This window comes from Archocentrus centrarchus, chromosome 15 (assembly GCF_007364275.1).
Source record: "Archocentrus centrarchus isolate MPI-CPG fArcCen1 chromosome 15, fArcCen1, whole genome shotgun sequence".
Lineage (NCBI taxonomy): Eukaryota > Metazoa > Chordata > Actinopteri > Cichliformes > Cichlidae > Archocentrus > Archocentrus centrarchus.
Window position 1 is genome coordinate 22,479,505 of NC_044360.1, and position 17,913 is coordinate 22,497,417.

Genomic DNA, 17,913 nt, shown 5'->3' on the forward strand with positions numbered 1-17,913 from the left:
CACATTGCACCGACAGCTGCATACATCGGGCAGATCTGATTATTGACCCAATGCCACTGACAGGAAGCTGATATTCAGCGGCAGATGAACAGAGCTGCTCAATGTGCCCGGCTGTGGTGTCTGCCCTGTCAGTTCGCCAGAGGGGGAAACACTGGAGATGACGCAGGGCAGGACAGAGTGTTGGCTGGGTCAACTCTGCTGTACAGTCCTTTGACTAACAGGATGAGTCACTGATGCTTTGGGCCTAGAAGGAAGCAAACCAGCTGTTTGGCCTCGTTTAACTATGAAACCAAACAGGGTTAAACACAAAGCACGAAGGGCAAGAATCGGTTCAGGTACGTCTGAGCAACCTGCATCTCCATCCTGTATAAACACACAGGCACACTCTTATAGATCCTCTGTGTGTGTGCAGGTACAAGTTCTTAGCCACACAAACAGGCTCAGCCACATATTAGGAATTAGCACGCAGCTCTAAATTCTTGTTATGAATTATTCTGGTTCACTGCGACAACATCATCCAATATTCATTACCTGTCAAGCAATTTAAAAAAAAAAAAAAAAAAGCATGTCTGGTATGTGCTTCAAAACAGAAATATGCAAAGCTTTTATTAGCATTATAGATATAATCCTACTCTTGTTGCATAAAGCAGTTCAGGCGCAGAGCTTTGAAATGCTGGATTTCTTTCTCTTTAAAAAAAAACAAAGATTACTGACAAAAGATGACATCTAACCCCTCCACACACACCCCCACCCCCCAAAAAAGCTGATCATCAATTATCCTGGCACTTCTGAAATGAACACCCAATGATAATAACAGGTGCTACTATTTCTTCCTTAAGCAAACCCACTGCCGGTAAAGTGCTTGGGACGTATCTCATTTCTACCAGCATGCACACACATACTGTACATATCCAGTTTTTTTTTTCCCACCTCTCTGTCTTTTTAATGCCAGCCAGAATCGCTTTCCAACCAGTGACTACTCGCTCATCTTAAGTGCACACATCTAACAAGGATGTGAGTGCCTTTCCCCTTTCCTCCACTCCCTCTAGTGTATCCACACAACACTGCACCGTGCATCCCCGAAGGAGAGAGAGAGAGAGAGAGAGAGAGAGAGAGAGAGAGAGAGAGAGAGAGAGAGAGAGAGAGAGACTCCGCCTCCACATGACATCAGTGCTCTATTGAAGCAAAGCTAGAGGCAAACACAACTCCACATTTGTATTGAGATCTATCCGCGCACCTATGTCCTAGCACAGCCAGCAGATTGTGTATGCGTGTGATGGGGTCACCAGTAAACATAGCAGTACCGCTTCTGATAAACTCCGAATAGCTCTAGCCCTGTGAGGGAGTGTGGATTTTGTTTTTGTTTTTGTTTTTATTTTATTTTTTTTGGATCTGAATTTAAGCGTGGACTGGATTATTATTTTTTCACGCTGTGAAGCTTAATATAAGAGGATACCTGTTACTTTCCATTTTTGGTTGATTAAGTTGAGGTAAGTGCGTCTCTTTTTTTTTTTTTTTCCTTTTTTTCCTCCTTTTTTTTTTGGTACAGTCCTGTTGGGAATGCATCCTTTTCATCTTTTTGGATCTTCTTTCTGGCAGAAGGAATTGAAAGTAATGCGGAATCCTCAGGAGTTGCTTGTATCTAATTAGTTGCCCTCTTTCCTTCCTTATTTCTAATTCTCGGCCCAGGCGAGAGGTATGCTGTTTCTTAGAGGTGATTGTCTCAGAGCGATCTTTAAAGAAAATCTCAAGTGCACTTCCCCCCCCCCCCCCGAAAAATAACCAAATTAGGCACTCTCACACTGAGCTTACACACTGCCGAGTTTGGCAGATAGAAATCAGACCCAGACAAATTACTCTTCTCTTCATCTCAAGCCCCCCTTTCATGCCTACAACTTGCTGCTTTGGTGCTGCGTCCCTCTCTGTTTTTTCTTCTTCAGCGTGTCTATCTGAGACCAAACACCCGGTCTGCTTTCCGACGCGCAAAATGTGTCCATGATCACAATCATACCCAAAACATGTGAACAGCACTCGGGGAGAACCAGGGACGCCTGAAATCCTTTCGAGTCTCATTTCTGCTTTTGATATTCCTGAATTGACGGGGAAATAATCAGCGGTGAATACCACAAACTTCAACGGGATTAGTGGGCTGTCTGATTCTGCCTGAGTGTCGCAGCGCGAGAAGACACCCCGGTGTGCTGCTGAAATTGCAGCGCAGATCCCGCGGAGTTAGACACGGAGAGGCAGCTGGAGAAAAAAACTCCACTAAAAGCGTCTGCACAATCACAGTCTAGACGACTCGGCTCGGACCCGTTACTATTCATGCAACCTACCAGGGAGCCTACAGTAAAATTTAGGCTGCTGTGCAACTGCAAACTGAACCCAAGGTATTACGGACGCGCCACCCTCCCCAATAATAATCGTACGCAGTGAGAGCTTTCTCTCCTGGACGGGCGTAGTCAAAAGAAAAAGCACAAAGTTAAATGAGCGGCTCATTTAACGCACATAGTGTTACGTTTAAAACATATGTGTGGCATTTCAGAGCAGCTGCTGCTCTGCTGTGACAGTCGTTTTATTAAGCAACAAGAAATAAATGCAGTTTCCAGTCAGGGATAGCTTCACTCTATCCCAGTCTGTCATATTCATGAAAACCGTGCTCGTCTCTGTCCATACAAACTGATATTCATCCCAACAATGCAATAAAGTGGACATCTTATTAGCACCAATACCAAGACAGGAACAGTAGTTAATCCAATTTAACGCAGCCTTTTATCTTCATGAGACGATAAGGTCATCCAGGCTTTTGAACTATACATATTGTGTTTGTGTGTGTGTGTGTGTGTGTGTGTGTGTGTGTGTGTGTGTGTGTGTGTGTGTGTGTATATATATATATATATATATATATATATATATATATATATATAAGCACATCACCTACTGTGGATGATGCAAGCTTGACTTAAGCTGTCATGTAATGTAATAGTAGCTCATTGTTTTTCAGTGTGTTTGACAGACAGTTAAAATAAACACCCTGGTAAAACATGGCAGACTTCAGAACAGACCCAATTGTCTTCACTGATAACTGCCAGAGGCAAAAGTCCCCAGTCAGTTGTTGTGAGCGGGAATTTAAATTGAAGATTACCAACTAACCAGGTCACCACTGATTGAAATTCAAAGCATAAAGATGTGTAAGATTGGTTGAGGGAAAAAGGAAAACGTCTTTCATTACTACCAAGACATATTTCAGATTCACCACTGTGCTCTGCTGAGGCCTAATCCACTTCTTTTCATAATTTATGCACCCACTCAGCAGCATCTTTTATGATCAATCCCAAACTGTAAGAGACACATCATTTCATACTGGTTACTAAAAGTTAAAGAGTAAACACGGCTTCAAGGCTTTAAATGCTGCAGGGGGGGGGGGGGGGGGGGGGGGGGGGGGACTTAGCCATATGACTCAGAAAAAGCTGTAGATGGGCCAGTAGGGAGGATGAACAAATCCCTCTATTTTGGGTGGTTGTCTGGCCTGCACCGAGATAGGCTCCCGGAGCTTAACTTGAATATTCGGCGTTGTGGCGTTTGCTTGTCGCATACAGACACACACACACACACACACACACACACTCACGCATTTTTATCTTGCAGTGCCTACCACCCCCATGTGGAGAAAAACAATTGCAGCTGCTACAGATCTTTCCTTTCAGGCTATTACAAAAGAGAGACCCCCGTCTGTCCCAGGCCTATATATGCTCTTAATGGGCCAGCAAAAGTATCGTCTGTTCAGCCCACCTAACGACAACACCAGGAGGCCACGCACCAGAGCCTTTAAACTAAGAGATTTCTGCCCATTTTCTGTTTGGCTGAAACATGTTCTGTGTCCCTGTGAATTCAGATGTGACCATGAATGTTCTGTTGTGTGGCAGAGGCACAGTAGGCCGCTGCCAGGTGTCTTGACATACAATCTACTAAAATGTTAATCAATGGCGCACAACAAGGTTTCCCAGCACACAGAAACGGACAAAAAACCCTCACCTCTGTCAGGAGCAGGAAAATACAATTTTGCTTCCATATCAGCTTGAAGTGAGGCTCTCTTTAACCAACACAAGTACATTTATTTTCATATAACCATAAACAATCTTTCCCACCTTGGCTATTTGCTTAAGAGCTATCACCGAGACAGTTGATGTTGCAGGAACACCAAATCTGAGCTAACTGTAACCCACAATAACTGTGTTGTGCAATCTATCATAATTCAAAATTATGAATTAGAATGAAAGATCAACAGCAAATACAAACAACAATGATTTCCCAATGGAAGGCTCTACCGTGGTTTCAAAATTAATTTCAGGGCTTATGAATAATTTAGCAGTCAGCCATTACTACTTCTTCAGCCCCCCCCCCCCCCCCCCCCCCCCTCCCAAAATGCGGCCCATGTAATATTATTCTGTATTTTACTGAACTAAAATTCATTATAATCTGCAATACTTTTGACAGGCATGAAATTGTTTCTATATGATTTTTTTTTTCCAAAGCCTTTCTTGTGCTGTGTATGACTAGAGGGCACAGAGTGTTGGGCTCTGTTATTGCAGCTTAATGCGCATTTATGCGTGTTCAGCTCACAATAGCTATCAGTGTCCAGCTTTGTGTGAGCCTCCTACGCTCTCCACTGAAAGGTAACTTGCTGTACACCATCACACAGTTTTACTAGGATGCTCAATTTAACTTTGCCAGTTTGGATTAAATGAAGCAGAATCCACTTTGACTGCTGGAGAAATCCCCTGTCCTGCCAGCGGAGCTTATTAGAACGATGGAGAAAGACATCCATCACTACAAACGTCGAACCCACCGTCTATTGCTCTCAGAGCGATTGTGTGCAGAGGAAACAAAAGCATGCGCGCAAAGTGCATACATTTGGCTGGGTGTGCATTTGTAAGTGGGAACAGAAGAGGTTTGCATAATGCGCTGTTTTAAGTTAAGGCATTTTTAAATTGTCTCACAAAAAGTTCTAAAAAAACCCAAAACCCCCTCTGTGAGGCTACACGGTCCACATGCTTGCCTTGTAGTGAACAATGGAGAGGGGCCGCTCTCCTGAAATCCGAAGAGCGTGGAAAAAGAATTGGGGTTGGATGAAGTGGGGGGGGGGGGGGGGGGGGGGGGGGGGGCATCGGGCGTCTAGGCCTGACTGTTTTCCTTGTAAAGTAAGCATGATGTGCTACGTTCAAAGCACACTTCTGATAAATCACACACACAATATAACAGAGCACACCAAGGCCAACAGATTATTCTACCACATGTTCTTGATAAATATCCATGTCCCATCATCCCCTATACTGGGCACTGAATTACATTCAATAATCTAAAGGCTTTCTCTGGCCAAAGAGAGGAAATGTTGTCCCGTATCATTTTTATGAGAATCACCCTTTCTCAAACCCTGTAAGTCTATTATTCTGAGTGCAAACAGGTCTTCCTTAGGCAAAAACACAGCTACTTTTTCCTTCTACCTAATGCCAACATTTCAAGTATTCAAATCAAGACTACAGACATTTAGGGAAAGAAGAACTTTTAGGTGAAAGAGGGTATTTAAAATTGAAATAGCTTGACTAAGTGCTGCACATAAAGTTCATTCCACCAGACAGACAGCACATATTCCTCCATCATCCCACCATTTTCTGAAGAACTCCATTACTAAATGTAATCTTTTTTTTCCCTCTTCCCCTCATCAGACTTCTTTAGTCCACAAGTTAGTAGAGGTCACATCTGGTGCTTTTTTTCCCCCCTAGACTCTAATCTACTACTAATGTAATACTGGACTGAGCACCCGTGTTTAGATGGAACAGAAGGAAGGGGGGGGGGGGGGGGGGGGGGGGGGCGTTATTATGAGACAGCATCTCAGGAGTTGTAATCGAGTTACAAGCCTCTCAATTCCCTAATCTTCTCCTTGTCATGGGTTACAACTGTTAAATGGCTGGGGCCTCTTGTTCCTAATTTACCTTTACATGTTTTACAGCACAGAGGCAGCAAACAGGTCACATGGACGCTTAGGACACAAAGCTATTGTGTTGTAAGAGGGAAACACAACATTTTCTTTGGCAAAGGAAATTCTGTTTTTAGGAACAGAAGCAGCATTCATAGAATGTAAAGGGTGGATGGGGTGGAGGTAAGAGGTCACAGAGAGGCGCTGGGATTGACAGGGATGGATGCACCAGGAAATTCAAACGGCCTTCATTTGTTATGAAAGCTTTTTAACAATGTGAGTAATTCAGCAGGTGCTGACTGGATCGGTTTCTCCTTTCATGTCTAGAATATGGACTCTGTAAACTAGCACAGACTGATTTTTGTTTTTAAATCGCAGGACTCGTTCTTTTTAAAAATGCTTAAAGCTCAGCCACGTACTGAAGTGAGGAAGGAGCTCCACCCGTAGCCACTGTTGAGCTGTGTGTGTGTCTGTGTGTGTGTGTGTGTGTGTGTGTGTGGGGGGGGGGGGGGGGGGGGGGGGGGTGTCAAGATGAGTGTTGTCTTTTGTATGCGTGGACCTTCTTGTATCACCACAGAAAAGAAATGTGCTCTGTTGGAGTAGCTTACTGTAAAAGGTCAACAGGCATAGTATTAGTAATATATTAGAGGGTACTCCTAAAATACAAAGTCACAATATAAGACAGGTCAGAGATCATGATCAAACATTTCTAAATGCAATTAAATTTCCGGAGTTGTACATCTAGTTCACTTAAAGTCAATTAAATTTCTCTTGGTAATAACTTGAATTCAATCTATTTTTTTAATCAGTATTGAAACATTATCTGATCATTTAAAAGCTGAATGCGTTGCTCTTTGGTTATTTTTCAGAACACCATCCCAGGTGTGAGGCGTGCACAGCATGACTCAAGCTGCAGATACGTGAGAGAGGCTGTGCCCAGAAGGATAAGCAACTTGCCTTGTTTCTCTCCTTAGAGGAGAGGAGAACACTGGTTATCTGCTTCAGGAAAAAGGACCAGAGCCCTGGATTAATGTGTATACAGGCTCAACAAGGGAGCAGAGGATTCTGGGTTACCTGAAGACTCGGAGTACACAAGTGAACAGGCCTGGATTGAGCCTGTGGCAGAGGGGATTGGCATGGCTCAGACCAGCTTTGTGTGAACTCATCATGCCTGCCGGCCGTGATTGCAGAAGGGAGCCTTTGCTAAAGTCCGCCACGTACAACAAACGGATAACTATACAACACCCAAAAAATCTCATTTGCAGTTATGGCTGTTGAGCTTGACAGTTGCGGCAGCCGTTAGGATTTTTAATATTACCTGAGAGTACGTGCTTTGTCAGTGGCAGGGGATGCTTTCTGTACAGGCTTATCTACCATGGTAAATTCATTGAAGGCATGAGCCTCTGACCATACAGAGGAGGTCATCGTCCAAACAAGGATCAGCTCAGCAAACACTGACCAGGTCAGGATATCACAAGAAACCCCCTGGACAAACTTTTTTCCTTTGAGAAAGGATAAGAGTAAATTCAAGAGGAAATCTTGATTGGATTTTTGGTGGCTGGAAAGGATTTACAACATCGTATAAATCAGGTATGACAAATACAGACGGCTTTGCTTCTTTCCACTTCACTGACCAGATCACCATTTTCTAATTAGACGTACAGGAGGAGAGGTCATGGCAGGAATGCATAATTAAAGCAATAATTTAGTATTACACACAGTAAAAGGCAACTTTCACATAGCTGGTGAAGAAAGTGTCAAAGAGACAGATACCTTCTGCTTTTGCCATTTTGTTTGTCTGTTTTAAGTCCACAATTGGGAAATATAAAATATATTAACTATAATAATAGCCTGTTTTTTTCACCAGTATTTTTAAAATGCCATACAGTTACAAAAAAAATCAGCAACATACTGCTGTGCAAAATTCTTGCATCCTCAGAAAACTCATTTGAAAAATATGTTCTGAAATCTAAAATCTCAATAGGTCAAATATTTATAATCAAACCTCATTCAAGAGACCTTTTTTTTTTCCTAATTACGTGTATAGTTACACCCAGAATTTGAACAGGCAAGGACGTTGGCAATAATCTATCAGGATTTAAGATTTCACAACAGTTCATCGACACAGCCTGCATTTTTTCACCCTTGTGGTCTGTGAGAATGAGAGACTGCCTTGAGCTTGAGAAATGTGTAAAACCAGGGAATGCACTGCATTTCAGAAGTCAGTGGGAAAAAGGTTTGATGTTTTAATTTACAGAGGTGCGAAGGTGAAACATTTTTTATTAAATACAAAACATTATTTAATTACTTGTAACGCAGGCTAGGTTTTAAACGTTTAATCCCAGAGACATAAAGATGTAAAGTTACCTCTGTAGATGTTTATTGTGAAACAAAAGTTATACTTTCAATGTCTGATAATCCTGATTAAGAATTCATATACATTAAAAAATCAGGGATTCAGAAGATCCTTTTAGCACATATTTAATTTGGTAAATGCTGCAGGCAGCTTTTCAAACACCCAGCATTTATGAAAAGAGGAATTTGTCTCCCTTTTCAAGGCACTGTGCATTAAAGGTACACTTGTGTATTCTCCCCAGGGGCTCTTGAGTGATTAGACTGCCAGGCAACACACCCTCAAGATGGTGCGTCAGTGCAAGTCCTTCGTCCTCTTCCTCATCAGGATTGGGCTGCTGCTGGGTCTTGCTAACCCCTTGGTGACCTCCGCCTCATGTCCCTCAGCTTGCCGCTGCGATGGGACCTTTATCTACTGTAATGACCGTGGCCTGGCTTCCATCCCTACTGGTATACCCCAGGATGCTACAGTGTTGTTTCTGCAAAACAATCGCATCAAGAGTTCGGGCATTCCTGCAGAACTTCGAAGACTCACAAAGGTGGAGAAGATCTACCTTTACTGCAATAATCTGGATGAGTTTCCTACTAACCTTCCTCTTGGGCTAAAAGAGCTCCACCTTCAGGAGAACAACATTCGGATGATTACCCATGCCTCTTTAGCTCAAATTCCCTACATCGAAGAACTGCACCTGGATGATAACTCTGTATCAGCCGTCAGCATAGAGGAGGGGGCCTTCAGGGACAGTAATCATCTCCGACTGCTTTTCCTTTCCAGAAACCACCTTAGCACCATCCCTTCAGGCCTGCCTATGAGTATTGAGGAGCTACGCTTTGATGACAACCGCATCTCCACCATCTCAGAGCAATCACTGCAAGATCTCATCAACCTGAAACGACTAATCCTGGATGGTAACCTGCTCAACAACCGTGGGATTGGCGAGATGGCTTTCATCAACCTGATCAACCTGACTGAGCTTTCACTAGTGAGGAACTCGCTCACCATGCCGCCAGCCAATTTGCCAGGCACCAGTTTGGAGAAGCTGCAGCTACAAGATAATCACATTAATCGGGTTCCACCTGGGGCTTTTGCCTTTCTTAGACAGCTGTATCGCTTAGACCTTTCTGGTAACAACCTGAGCAGCCTCCCACAGGGTGTATTTGAAGATCTGGACAATCTCACACAGCTCCTGCTGCGGAACAACCCCTGGCAATGCACCTGCAAGATGAAATGGGTGCGTGACTGGTTGCGGACACTGCCATCTAAGGTGAACGTACGTGGCTTCATGTGCCAGGGTCCTGATAAGGTCAAAGGGATGGCAATTAAAGACCTAACTACAGACATGTTTGACTGCACAGATTCAGAGCTCTTCTCCACATATGAGACAAGCACAGTCTCCAACACTTTACGCCCATCACAGCCCCAGTGGCCCGTGTTTGTGACTAAAAGGCCGATAGAAAGAAGGCCCGACATCAGTAAAAATTACCACAGCACTACCACCTCTTCAGGCAGAAAGATCATCACCATCAGTGTGAAGTCAAGTAGTGCAGATACCATACACATATCATGGAGAGTGTCACAACCCATGACTGCCCTACGGCTCAGCTGGCTAAAGCTGGGGCACAGCCCTGCCTTTGGCTCCATCACTGAAACCATTGTGCAGGGGGAGAGGACGGAGTATCTGCTCACAGCGCTGGAGCCAGAGTCTTCCTATAGAATATGCATGGTTCCCATGGAGACCAGCAACATTTACCTGTCTGACGAGACCCCTGTTTGCATCGAGACAGAGACTGGTTCTCACAAGTCATACCACCCGACTACAACTTTAAATAGAGAACAGGAGAAGGAGCCTTACAAAAATTCCAGTCTGCCTTTGGCTGCTATCATTGGAGGGGCTGTGGCTCTTTTGGCAATAATCATGTTGGCGCTGGTGTGTTGGTACGTCCATAGGAACGGTTCGCTTTTTTCCAGGAACTGCACCTATAACAAAGGCCGTCGGAGAAAGGATGACTATGCTGAGGCTGGCACTAAAAAAGACAACTCCATCCTTGAAATACGAGAGACTTCTTTTCAAATGATACCTATAAATCACCTGCCTGTGTCCAAGGAGGAATTTGTGATACACACAATTTTCCCACCAAATGGCCTGAGTTTATACAAAACTCCGCATAATGAGAACAGTATTAACAACAGGAGCTACAGAGACAGTGGAATACCAGATTCAGACCATTCCCATTCATGATATTGCATACAGACATTCACGATGAGTGTTTGACTCAAACAGAGTGGCAAGACTTTTACAAAACACTGGATCTATAAGACTAAGGAAGCAATGTTCTGTACATTTGCCATATAATTTATATTTAAGGACATTTTATGGAGATGAAGAACGTTCCAGTTGCAGGCCATCACTGAACCATCAGTGGGTATGGTAACCAACTGCAATTCTATATTTTAGGGATTTGTAGTAATTTGTACTGTATTTCCTTTGCTTAAGGTTATCGACCAACAAAAGAAACTCTGTGTTCTACTAAGATATGATGACTTGTCAACTGTGAAAGTGGGTTTTCATTGCTGTGTTGAACAATCAGACTTTAGAAAACCTTGTAGTATAAGCACAGGTCATTCTTTTAACTTTGTGGCTGTCAGAAAAACAAAAAGGCAAAAAAATGACATGACGTAAACTAAGGCACAGCTGATCAATTAATATACAAAGCAGGCATGCTGCCCTCTAAAAGAATGAGCAGTCAGTAGCTGTCTCCATTTACTATGGACCAAGAATCTTACTCCAGTATTCAGCAGGTGTGGAGTATAAATACTAAAGATGAGGTGCCATGCTTTTTTTTTTTTTCTCTTTGTTCAGTGTGTTATTTTGTTCTGTTTGCAGGAAGAAGAACTACAGCAAACCAACCCGAGCAAGGTTAAAATGTCTCTGATAGGATTGTAGGCCACAGCACAGGGCAGATAAAGCACACAGACCTAAAGGAGCTCTCTGCTCCTTGAAACAAGTAGACAGGACAGGCTGACACAGAGGACTCCCACTATCTCTATTTGTACAAGCCAACAATGGCTAAATGACAATGGCGGCATTCTTTAGTACCATGTACCATACGTCATTCTAGTCACCAGGCCAAAAACACAAAACATGCTGGCTTTTATTAGAATTACCACAGTGTCAGCGGCTCTTTCTTGTTATGAGTATTATTTTGTATTTTTTTTTTTCCAAATGAACACACTTATGTTGCCACAATTTGAAGTCAACTGTTATTTACAATTGAAAACCAAAGTGCATTGTATGCCCTTTGGCCAGTCTTGTATGTGCCTTGATCCAATGCTTATTGTATTTAGCTTTTTAAGAAACCAGTGACTTTTTTTCATACACACTTGAATATGAAAAATATTGGTCATATTACAGAATAAAAGTGGAAAAAAATATCTTTGCTCTTTCTTACCTTAAGTATAACAAACACCATTTAAAAATAACATTTCTTTTATTCTGTTTAATTACTACCATCACACGATGCTTTGATGAGATTTCTCAATTTTTTCGCACTCAAAAGAATTCAGTCTAAGTGCAGTAAGGTAACAAAGAAGACTACACAGGACCTGTTTCATTGATTTATGTCTCAAATTACAGAGTAGGCACAAAATCTAAAAATGCTTTGTGGATGAAAAACACAATGTACTATATTTTTATCAAGATCACTACTCTGAGGCTCAAGCTCACGGCCACATCTCCCCTTCAGAGACACACTGAACCCTTAAACAGAAACTCGGATAGTATTCTTGAAATCACTTTTCCACTCCATGGGCAGTGTACAGAGCAACATCTGCTTGAGGCTGCTGTTGTTCTTTCGTGCAGTTAAGTCATGTGCGACTTATTCGATTGGCCAGAAAGAGAAATATCACAGTAGAGTAGAAATTGGGCTATGGAGACATCGGACTCTAGGGTTAGATGAACCTCTCTGGCAACCAGGGCAACTGAAAACTAATAGCAAGCCACCATATGGAGGGTGGTGCAAGCGAGACCTTGCTGGGAATGTCTGTTTCTGCAGAGGACAGAGCATATATACATAACTCGGTGCTCCAGGCTGCATAATTAATGACACTCCCGCAGCTCATCTGGTGAAAAAGTACACATGCAAAAGCAGTAAAATAGCATGCAAGCCCATTATACAAGTACAACATAATAGCTTGTTGATTGTTGTATTTGAAATTATACATTTACATACAATTATAGTTTAGTACAAATAAAAAAGTACACACCCACAAGCTCTTAACACTGTGCAATCTTTGATTACAGCTGGGGAAGCCACTAAAAGCTAAAAGTGATCTAAACCTTAAGTATACAGTAAGCCTGCCCCATGTACTAAAAATATGACATTAACTGCAAATTAAGATAAACACACGGTTTACTTTTAGAGCACCGAATAGTAACAGCTGCCATATGACTGCCATCAATTGTTTTTTTGTCCAGTCACAATCTTATTACATCTGAGTTAAGAATTTGGGGGTAAGACGCATATAACATATAAAATAATGTGCAGCAACCAGAAATAGGTTTTCTTATTTCTGTTATCAGCCTGGCTGAAAACATTCAAGCAGAGCTCTCCACTAGCTTCACAGCATCAGCTTCTCACTTATAAATGAGGTGACTTAAAACATTTTCTGAGAAATGGAAAAATTCCTCGTGCTTCAGCAGAGTGTCCAAATGTGTAGCAATGGCAAGAACCTCTTAAAACACTTAAAGTGTTATTTTTGAGCCACTAACACTACAAGCACAGCGCATCAACGAGTTCACCACAAACCCTTAAACTGATGCAGGAATCTTAGTCTTTGGATTAAATAAATTACATGAGTTTGTAGTGACTGAAGTAAGATGATCGCTTTAAAGCTCCCAGCCACTCTCACAAATCCACACAGCTATGTGATAAATTACAGTTTATCTAAAAAAAAAAAAAAAAGGTGGGGGGGGGGGTGGGGGGTGGGGGGGGGGGGGTGGGGGGGGGGCAGGCTATTGTTCTGGCTTTCAATGCAAATAATACATAACAGAGCAGCTTTGTGCATTTCGGCTGATCCAAGTATGAGACAAAATTGATGAACCAGACTGCTGACAACCCCATGGGACCTCACTTATCACTCATGACCCCTGACTGATCTCTGCCTTTAAACAATTCCTTAATCGCACTCAAGTACTCACTGAGGTCTCAGCTAAACAACACAAGGTGCCCCATACATTTGTCTCCTGTGCGACACACCCCGAGTTTAATTATGTTTGTCTTTTATGTAACCCAGCGATTAAAACTAATGGGGGCAGCTGCACTGTCTGCCCCAGGCTGCTGTTATTCCCATTGTAATGTACTGGTCAGGCAGCCGGTCACATTTGCATTCCTATAGATGATCGCATCAAACCACCCCTGGATGACCCTCGCCATTGCCTGTAGCTGGTTTTTCTCCATCATCGCCATTATTAGGATCAAAAAAGTACAGACCACGTGACCTTATGACTGATGAGGTCAGTGAGGTCAGGTCAGGCATAGTTCAAAGATCTCAAGAGATGAAAAATCTGATGCATGTCAGTGTTCGCACAACACAGCCAATCATGGAGGGACTCTGACAGGCAACCTGTCCATTATAAAGACACCCTGCTCAGAAAAGTAACCCTGGAATTCATTACAGGGCATTCTTAGGCAGGCATGCTAGAAATTATACTACGCTAAGGAAAAGGTCAGATCTTTTATCCAATGGCTTAATTACCTTTAGTATCATACAAATGCAAAAAAAAAACCCTGAAGACAAGCCAAAAACGATGAAAGTTTGAGGGAGTTTTTGTTTTGATTTTTTAAAATTTTCAGCTGAAATGGTTTATCATCTTGATAAGGCATGCTAGGCTGGGGCACCTTAATTAACTGCAAAAGGAGAAAAATTGACTTGAACACAGGCAACACAAATCAACAGAAACCCAGAGTGTAATGAAATGATAAAAATTATATATTTAGGCCGGGACTAAAGCCCTCTGCATGTAAACTGTTGAAACAGTATGCTGAAAACCAATGAAAAATAAAAAGGGGGTGCTTGTGGTACCCTCTCTCTCACAACCTGTTCGATCCAGTCTGCACATCACAGACATCCATAATAAATGGCCAAAAACTGAATCACAGCCTCAGGGTCTCCCCACAAAGTCTGAACTTGTGCCAACGTGTAAAACTTACATGTACTGTGTTCATTGGCATGAGGATTATAAGAACATGAAAAAAGGAACCCTTGTGAATGCTTCAATATGAAGCTCTTGCTTTTTTCCATTTATACACATGCATGATTCATACACTTAAAGCACACTGAAATTTGGTTCTTTTCTTATGCAGTTCAAGTGTTGCACTTTTCCCAGCAATTTTACATACTATCATTTGAGTATTTCTGTGTACTTTCCAATGAACAAAACAAGGTCAGAATCTTAAAAGGATTCAGGATGTTTTTCACTTTTGAGGCATCTTCATCGCTCATTCATGATTGCATTTGACAGTGAGCGGCTCATGTGAATGCTTGCATGTGTGAGTGTGCTTTTGTCTATATGTGTTATTATGAATATTTTAGTCGTTTCTGTATCATTGCTTGTGCTTTCACGTGAACCAGTGCACACTGCTCGCACATCTAATTAACACGAACGGACAAACATGCAGGCAAAGCTAACTTGAAGCCATCGGCTCGCTTCCTCTCGGCTCTCCCCGAGACTCTCATGTGACTCTGATGCTCTAAGTCGCACACGCACACACACAATCTGGTGCAGCAGTGAAAGTGTCTATGATGTGAGATGTGTCAATGAGAATGATGCGGTCCTGTGCAGGGGGTTGGGGTGGGGGCTGTCCACTCCCCTGCATCTCTGACCAGCTTCCCCCCAGCCTTCAGGCTGGGACCCTCTCCATCTCTTCACATTACTCAGTGACCTGAAACCACAAGGCCAAAAAACTTAACCAGCTTCTCCGTCTTCTTAATGAATCCAATTTTTTGCCTGAGAGCACAAGGCGTGCACATATATCCATCGTAACTCTAAATTATCTGACATTAATACAAATTAACAAGAGGCACCACCATCAAGATTGTGCCACCCCACAATAGCAGACAATGACACTGCTTTTATATCACTGTTTGAAGACGGCAACTTATTGTACAGCCAAAAATACAAAGTCAATAAAACTCATTTAAAACAGGCTATAACCAAAACAAAAGCAGAGGGGCTGATTGGTGTTGATGCCATTAGACTATGAATTATACACAATATGTTATGAAAATATCCATATAATTGACTCTGCTCTATGGCAGCCATTAATTCCTGTCCTCCATTAAGTGGTTTAAATGATCTTGTAAGTAGCCATACATCTCCTGCTGCCCTTTATGAGATCAACACCACGTCCCCCTTAGAACTTAATCGACCCTCAGTCTCATTTGTCCACAAAGTCTGATGCAGGGGAATAATTATTTCATTCTCAAAGGTTCTGAGAGTCCAGCTTGTCCATTACACCCAGCAGGTCTGCAGCTCTGCGGTGGGAGGCAAAAGTTCCTCTTCGATTCATTCTCTTCTCTCATTCATGTTAAGCCAGCTTTGAATGTCAGTACAGTATTTGCATGCCAATGTGGCTCTGTCTGCAGCTCATTATTTTCAGATGTTGACAGCCTAATCGCATGCAAGTTTAGCCCACTTTGCGAACCTAATGCCTGCTACAGCCAAGTCATACTGAATACCGAGGCAATGTTTGTATCTGCAGTGTTCGTCTGCAGCTGTCTTATTCACTTTGGCTTTCAAGAAGGGAAACGCAAGAAAGGCAGCTACCTAAAATAATGAGCTCATCTGCAATGACAGGAAACATTCAATGCTGACCATCAAACAGCACCGGCTCCACCACATCTATTTAACATGGATGTATCAACTGCACGCTTACAGGCTTCTGTCCTCCCACATATGTGCCTGAATTTGTTCTAGTAAGCTTTTTTTAGAGAATGAAGACTGAGCAGGGCTGAGCTCTACCTCAGCAGGTTTGATATTACCCTTTTGACAGTCTGACCTTCAGGCAAGAACTCAGTCCATCCCTCCAGAGAGGTCTAGCTTGCCCCGTGTTCAGTGAGACAGCAGCTCCTCCATATCTCAATGACAGGCAACGCGTACAAATTTGCTAAAGGGTACCAATGTTTTGGTACTTCGCCAAGAGGCGGGGAATTCGGCAGTGTCAGCACCTTTTAGGATTGTAAATACAACTTGTCACAATTCATCGGGGGTACCAGGAAGACAACACAGACACTTCAAGGCTTCATTTCTTTACTGCTCTTCAAGTAGAGCAACATAAGATCACTGCAGTGCATCAGAGGGCCAACATCCCTGACCTCATGTAGGCCAACCACCACAAAGGGTTATTAACATTACATGTGGACTTGGTCTCGTACAGTTCAGAAAGTATACAAACTTTCAGAGACAGAATTGGTGGAGCTGACATTGAAGGGTTTAAGCATGAATGCAGCTAGCAGGCTATCTTCTACTTTCAGAAGTGTGGGAAAGTGACAGCACTGTCATTCTGTAACTACACGAGTTGTGCACAAAACGCTGCAGTGGGCTGACAGACTGCAGTTAGAGAAATGCCCCCCCATCGCAATACCAAAACACACTCCATCAAACACAGAGGAAAAAAAGTTAAGTCGGAAAAGTTTGGGGGAGAAGCCACCAACGGACAAGGGAGGGTGGTGGGATTAATTAAAAGCTGCTGTAACTGTGGTGCGCTGGTGACACGCAGCCACGCGATTACTGAGGTCTCTGTGTGTGAGGAATCTGCTCCCACAACTCATTTCCTCCCTATTGAGGAGGGGGAAGGAGGGGCCAAAATGGGACCGTCTGTTGTACAAAACACAAAGGAAGAATCATTTTTTATTTGGAGGAATTTAAGCATCCAAAAAAGGGGGAGAAAGGGAAAGGTGGCGAGGGGTGAGAGAGGAAGAATGAAGTGAAATTCTTATCTTAAATAAAAAAAATCAATTTAAATCAAGTGATATGCTTGGCTTGAGGGAAGGGAGGTCAAAGGATGTAAGCCACTATAATCCTAAGCTTGCACTGCTTAAAACCTGCTCAAGTTAACAGGGTGATGTGTGTGTCTATAGACACTGTGACACTCGCGGAGCTTAAACTAACATCTGGCGAGGGTACTTTATCCAACTTTGGACGTTCTTGGCATGCTTGGTAAATCCTTTTGTCGCGTCCAATATGCTGACACAATTATCAAATCAAAAGATGCAATAATTGCATCACAATTTACCACAGCTCATAATCTCGTGCTGCAGTGATTCTGGGACCAACGGTCAAAGAAAAAACAAGCAATTAACAACTTTTATGTGGGTGCTGGAACTTTTAGGATAACGTGTCTAAAAATATTTGATAGATCAATTCAAAGTTGTGTTGAGATTGTTAGCTGCATTCCTACATTCTTGAATAATACAGGCTAGGTTTACATTGCCTTAGAAAGCAGTGCAGCCATTGACATTTGATGTTTTATTATAATAATTATTAATTTGATTTAATTATAACACTCGGATTCGGCACTGATGCTAA

General features: G+C 42.6%; 2 protein-coding genes across 2 annotated transcripts in view; one reads left to right on the forward strand and one right to left on the reverse strand.

The window, feature by feature from the left end:
• Positions 1 to 17,913, reverse strand: part of macrod2 (mono-ADP ribosylhydrolase 2) — a 396,729-nt gene that overhangs the window by 315,560 nt on the left and 63,256 nt on the right. The window lies entirely within an intron of this gene.
• On the forward strand, positions 1,226 to 11,744 carry flrt3 (fibronectin leucine rich transmembrane 3). Its single transcript, XM_030747746.1, has 3 exons — positions 1,226 to 1,490; positions 6,844 to 7,564; positions 8,572 to 11,744. Exon 3 carries the CDS (start codon positions 8,614 to 8,616, stop codon positions 10,564 to 10,566), a length of 1,953 nt encoding a protein of 650 aa, XP_030603606.1. The 5' UTR covers positions 1,226 to 1,490; positions 6,844 to 7,564; positions 8,572 to 8,613; the 3' UTR covers positions 10,567 to 11,744.

Coding starts and splice junctions, on each gene's coding strand:
- flrt3 (XM_030747746.1), top strand. CDS start 8,614: ATGGTGCGTCAGTGCAAGTCCTTCGTCCTCTTCCTCATCAGGATTGGG.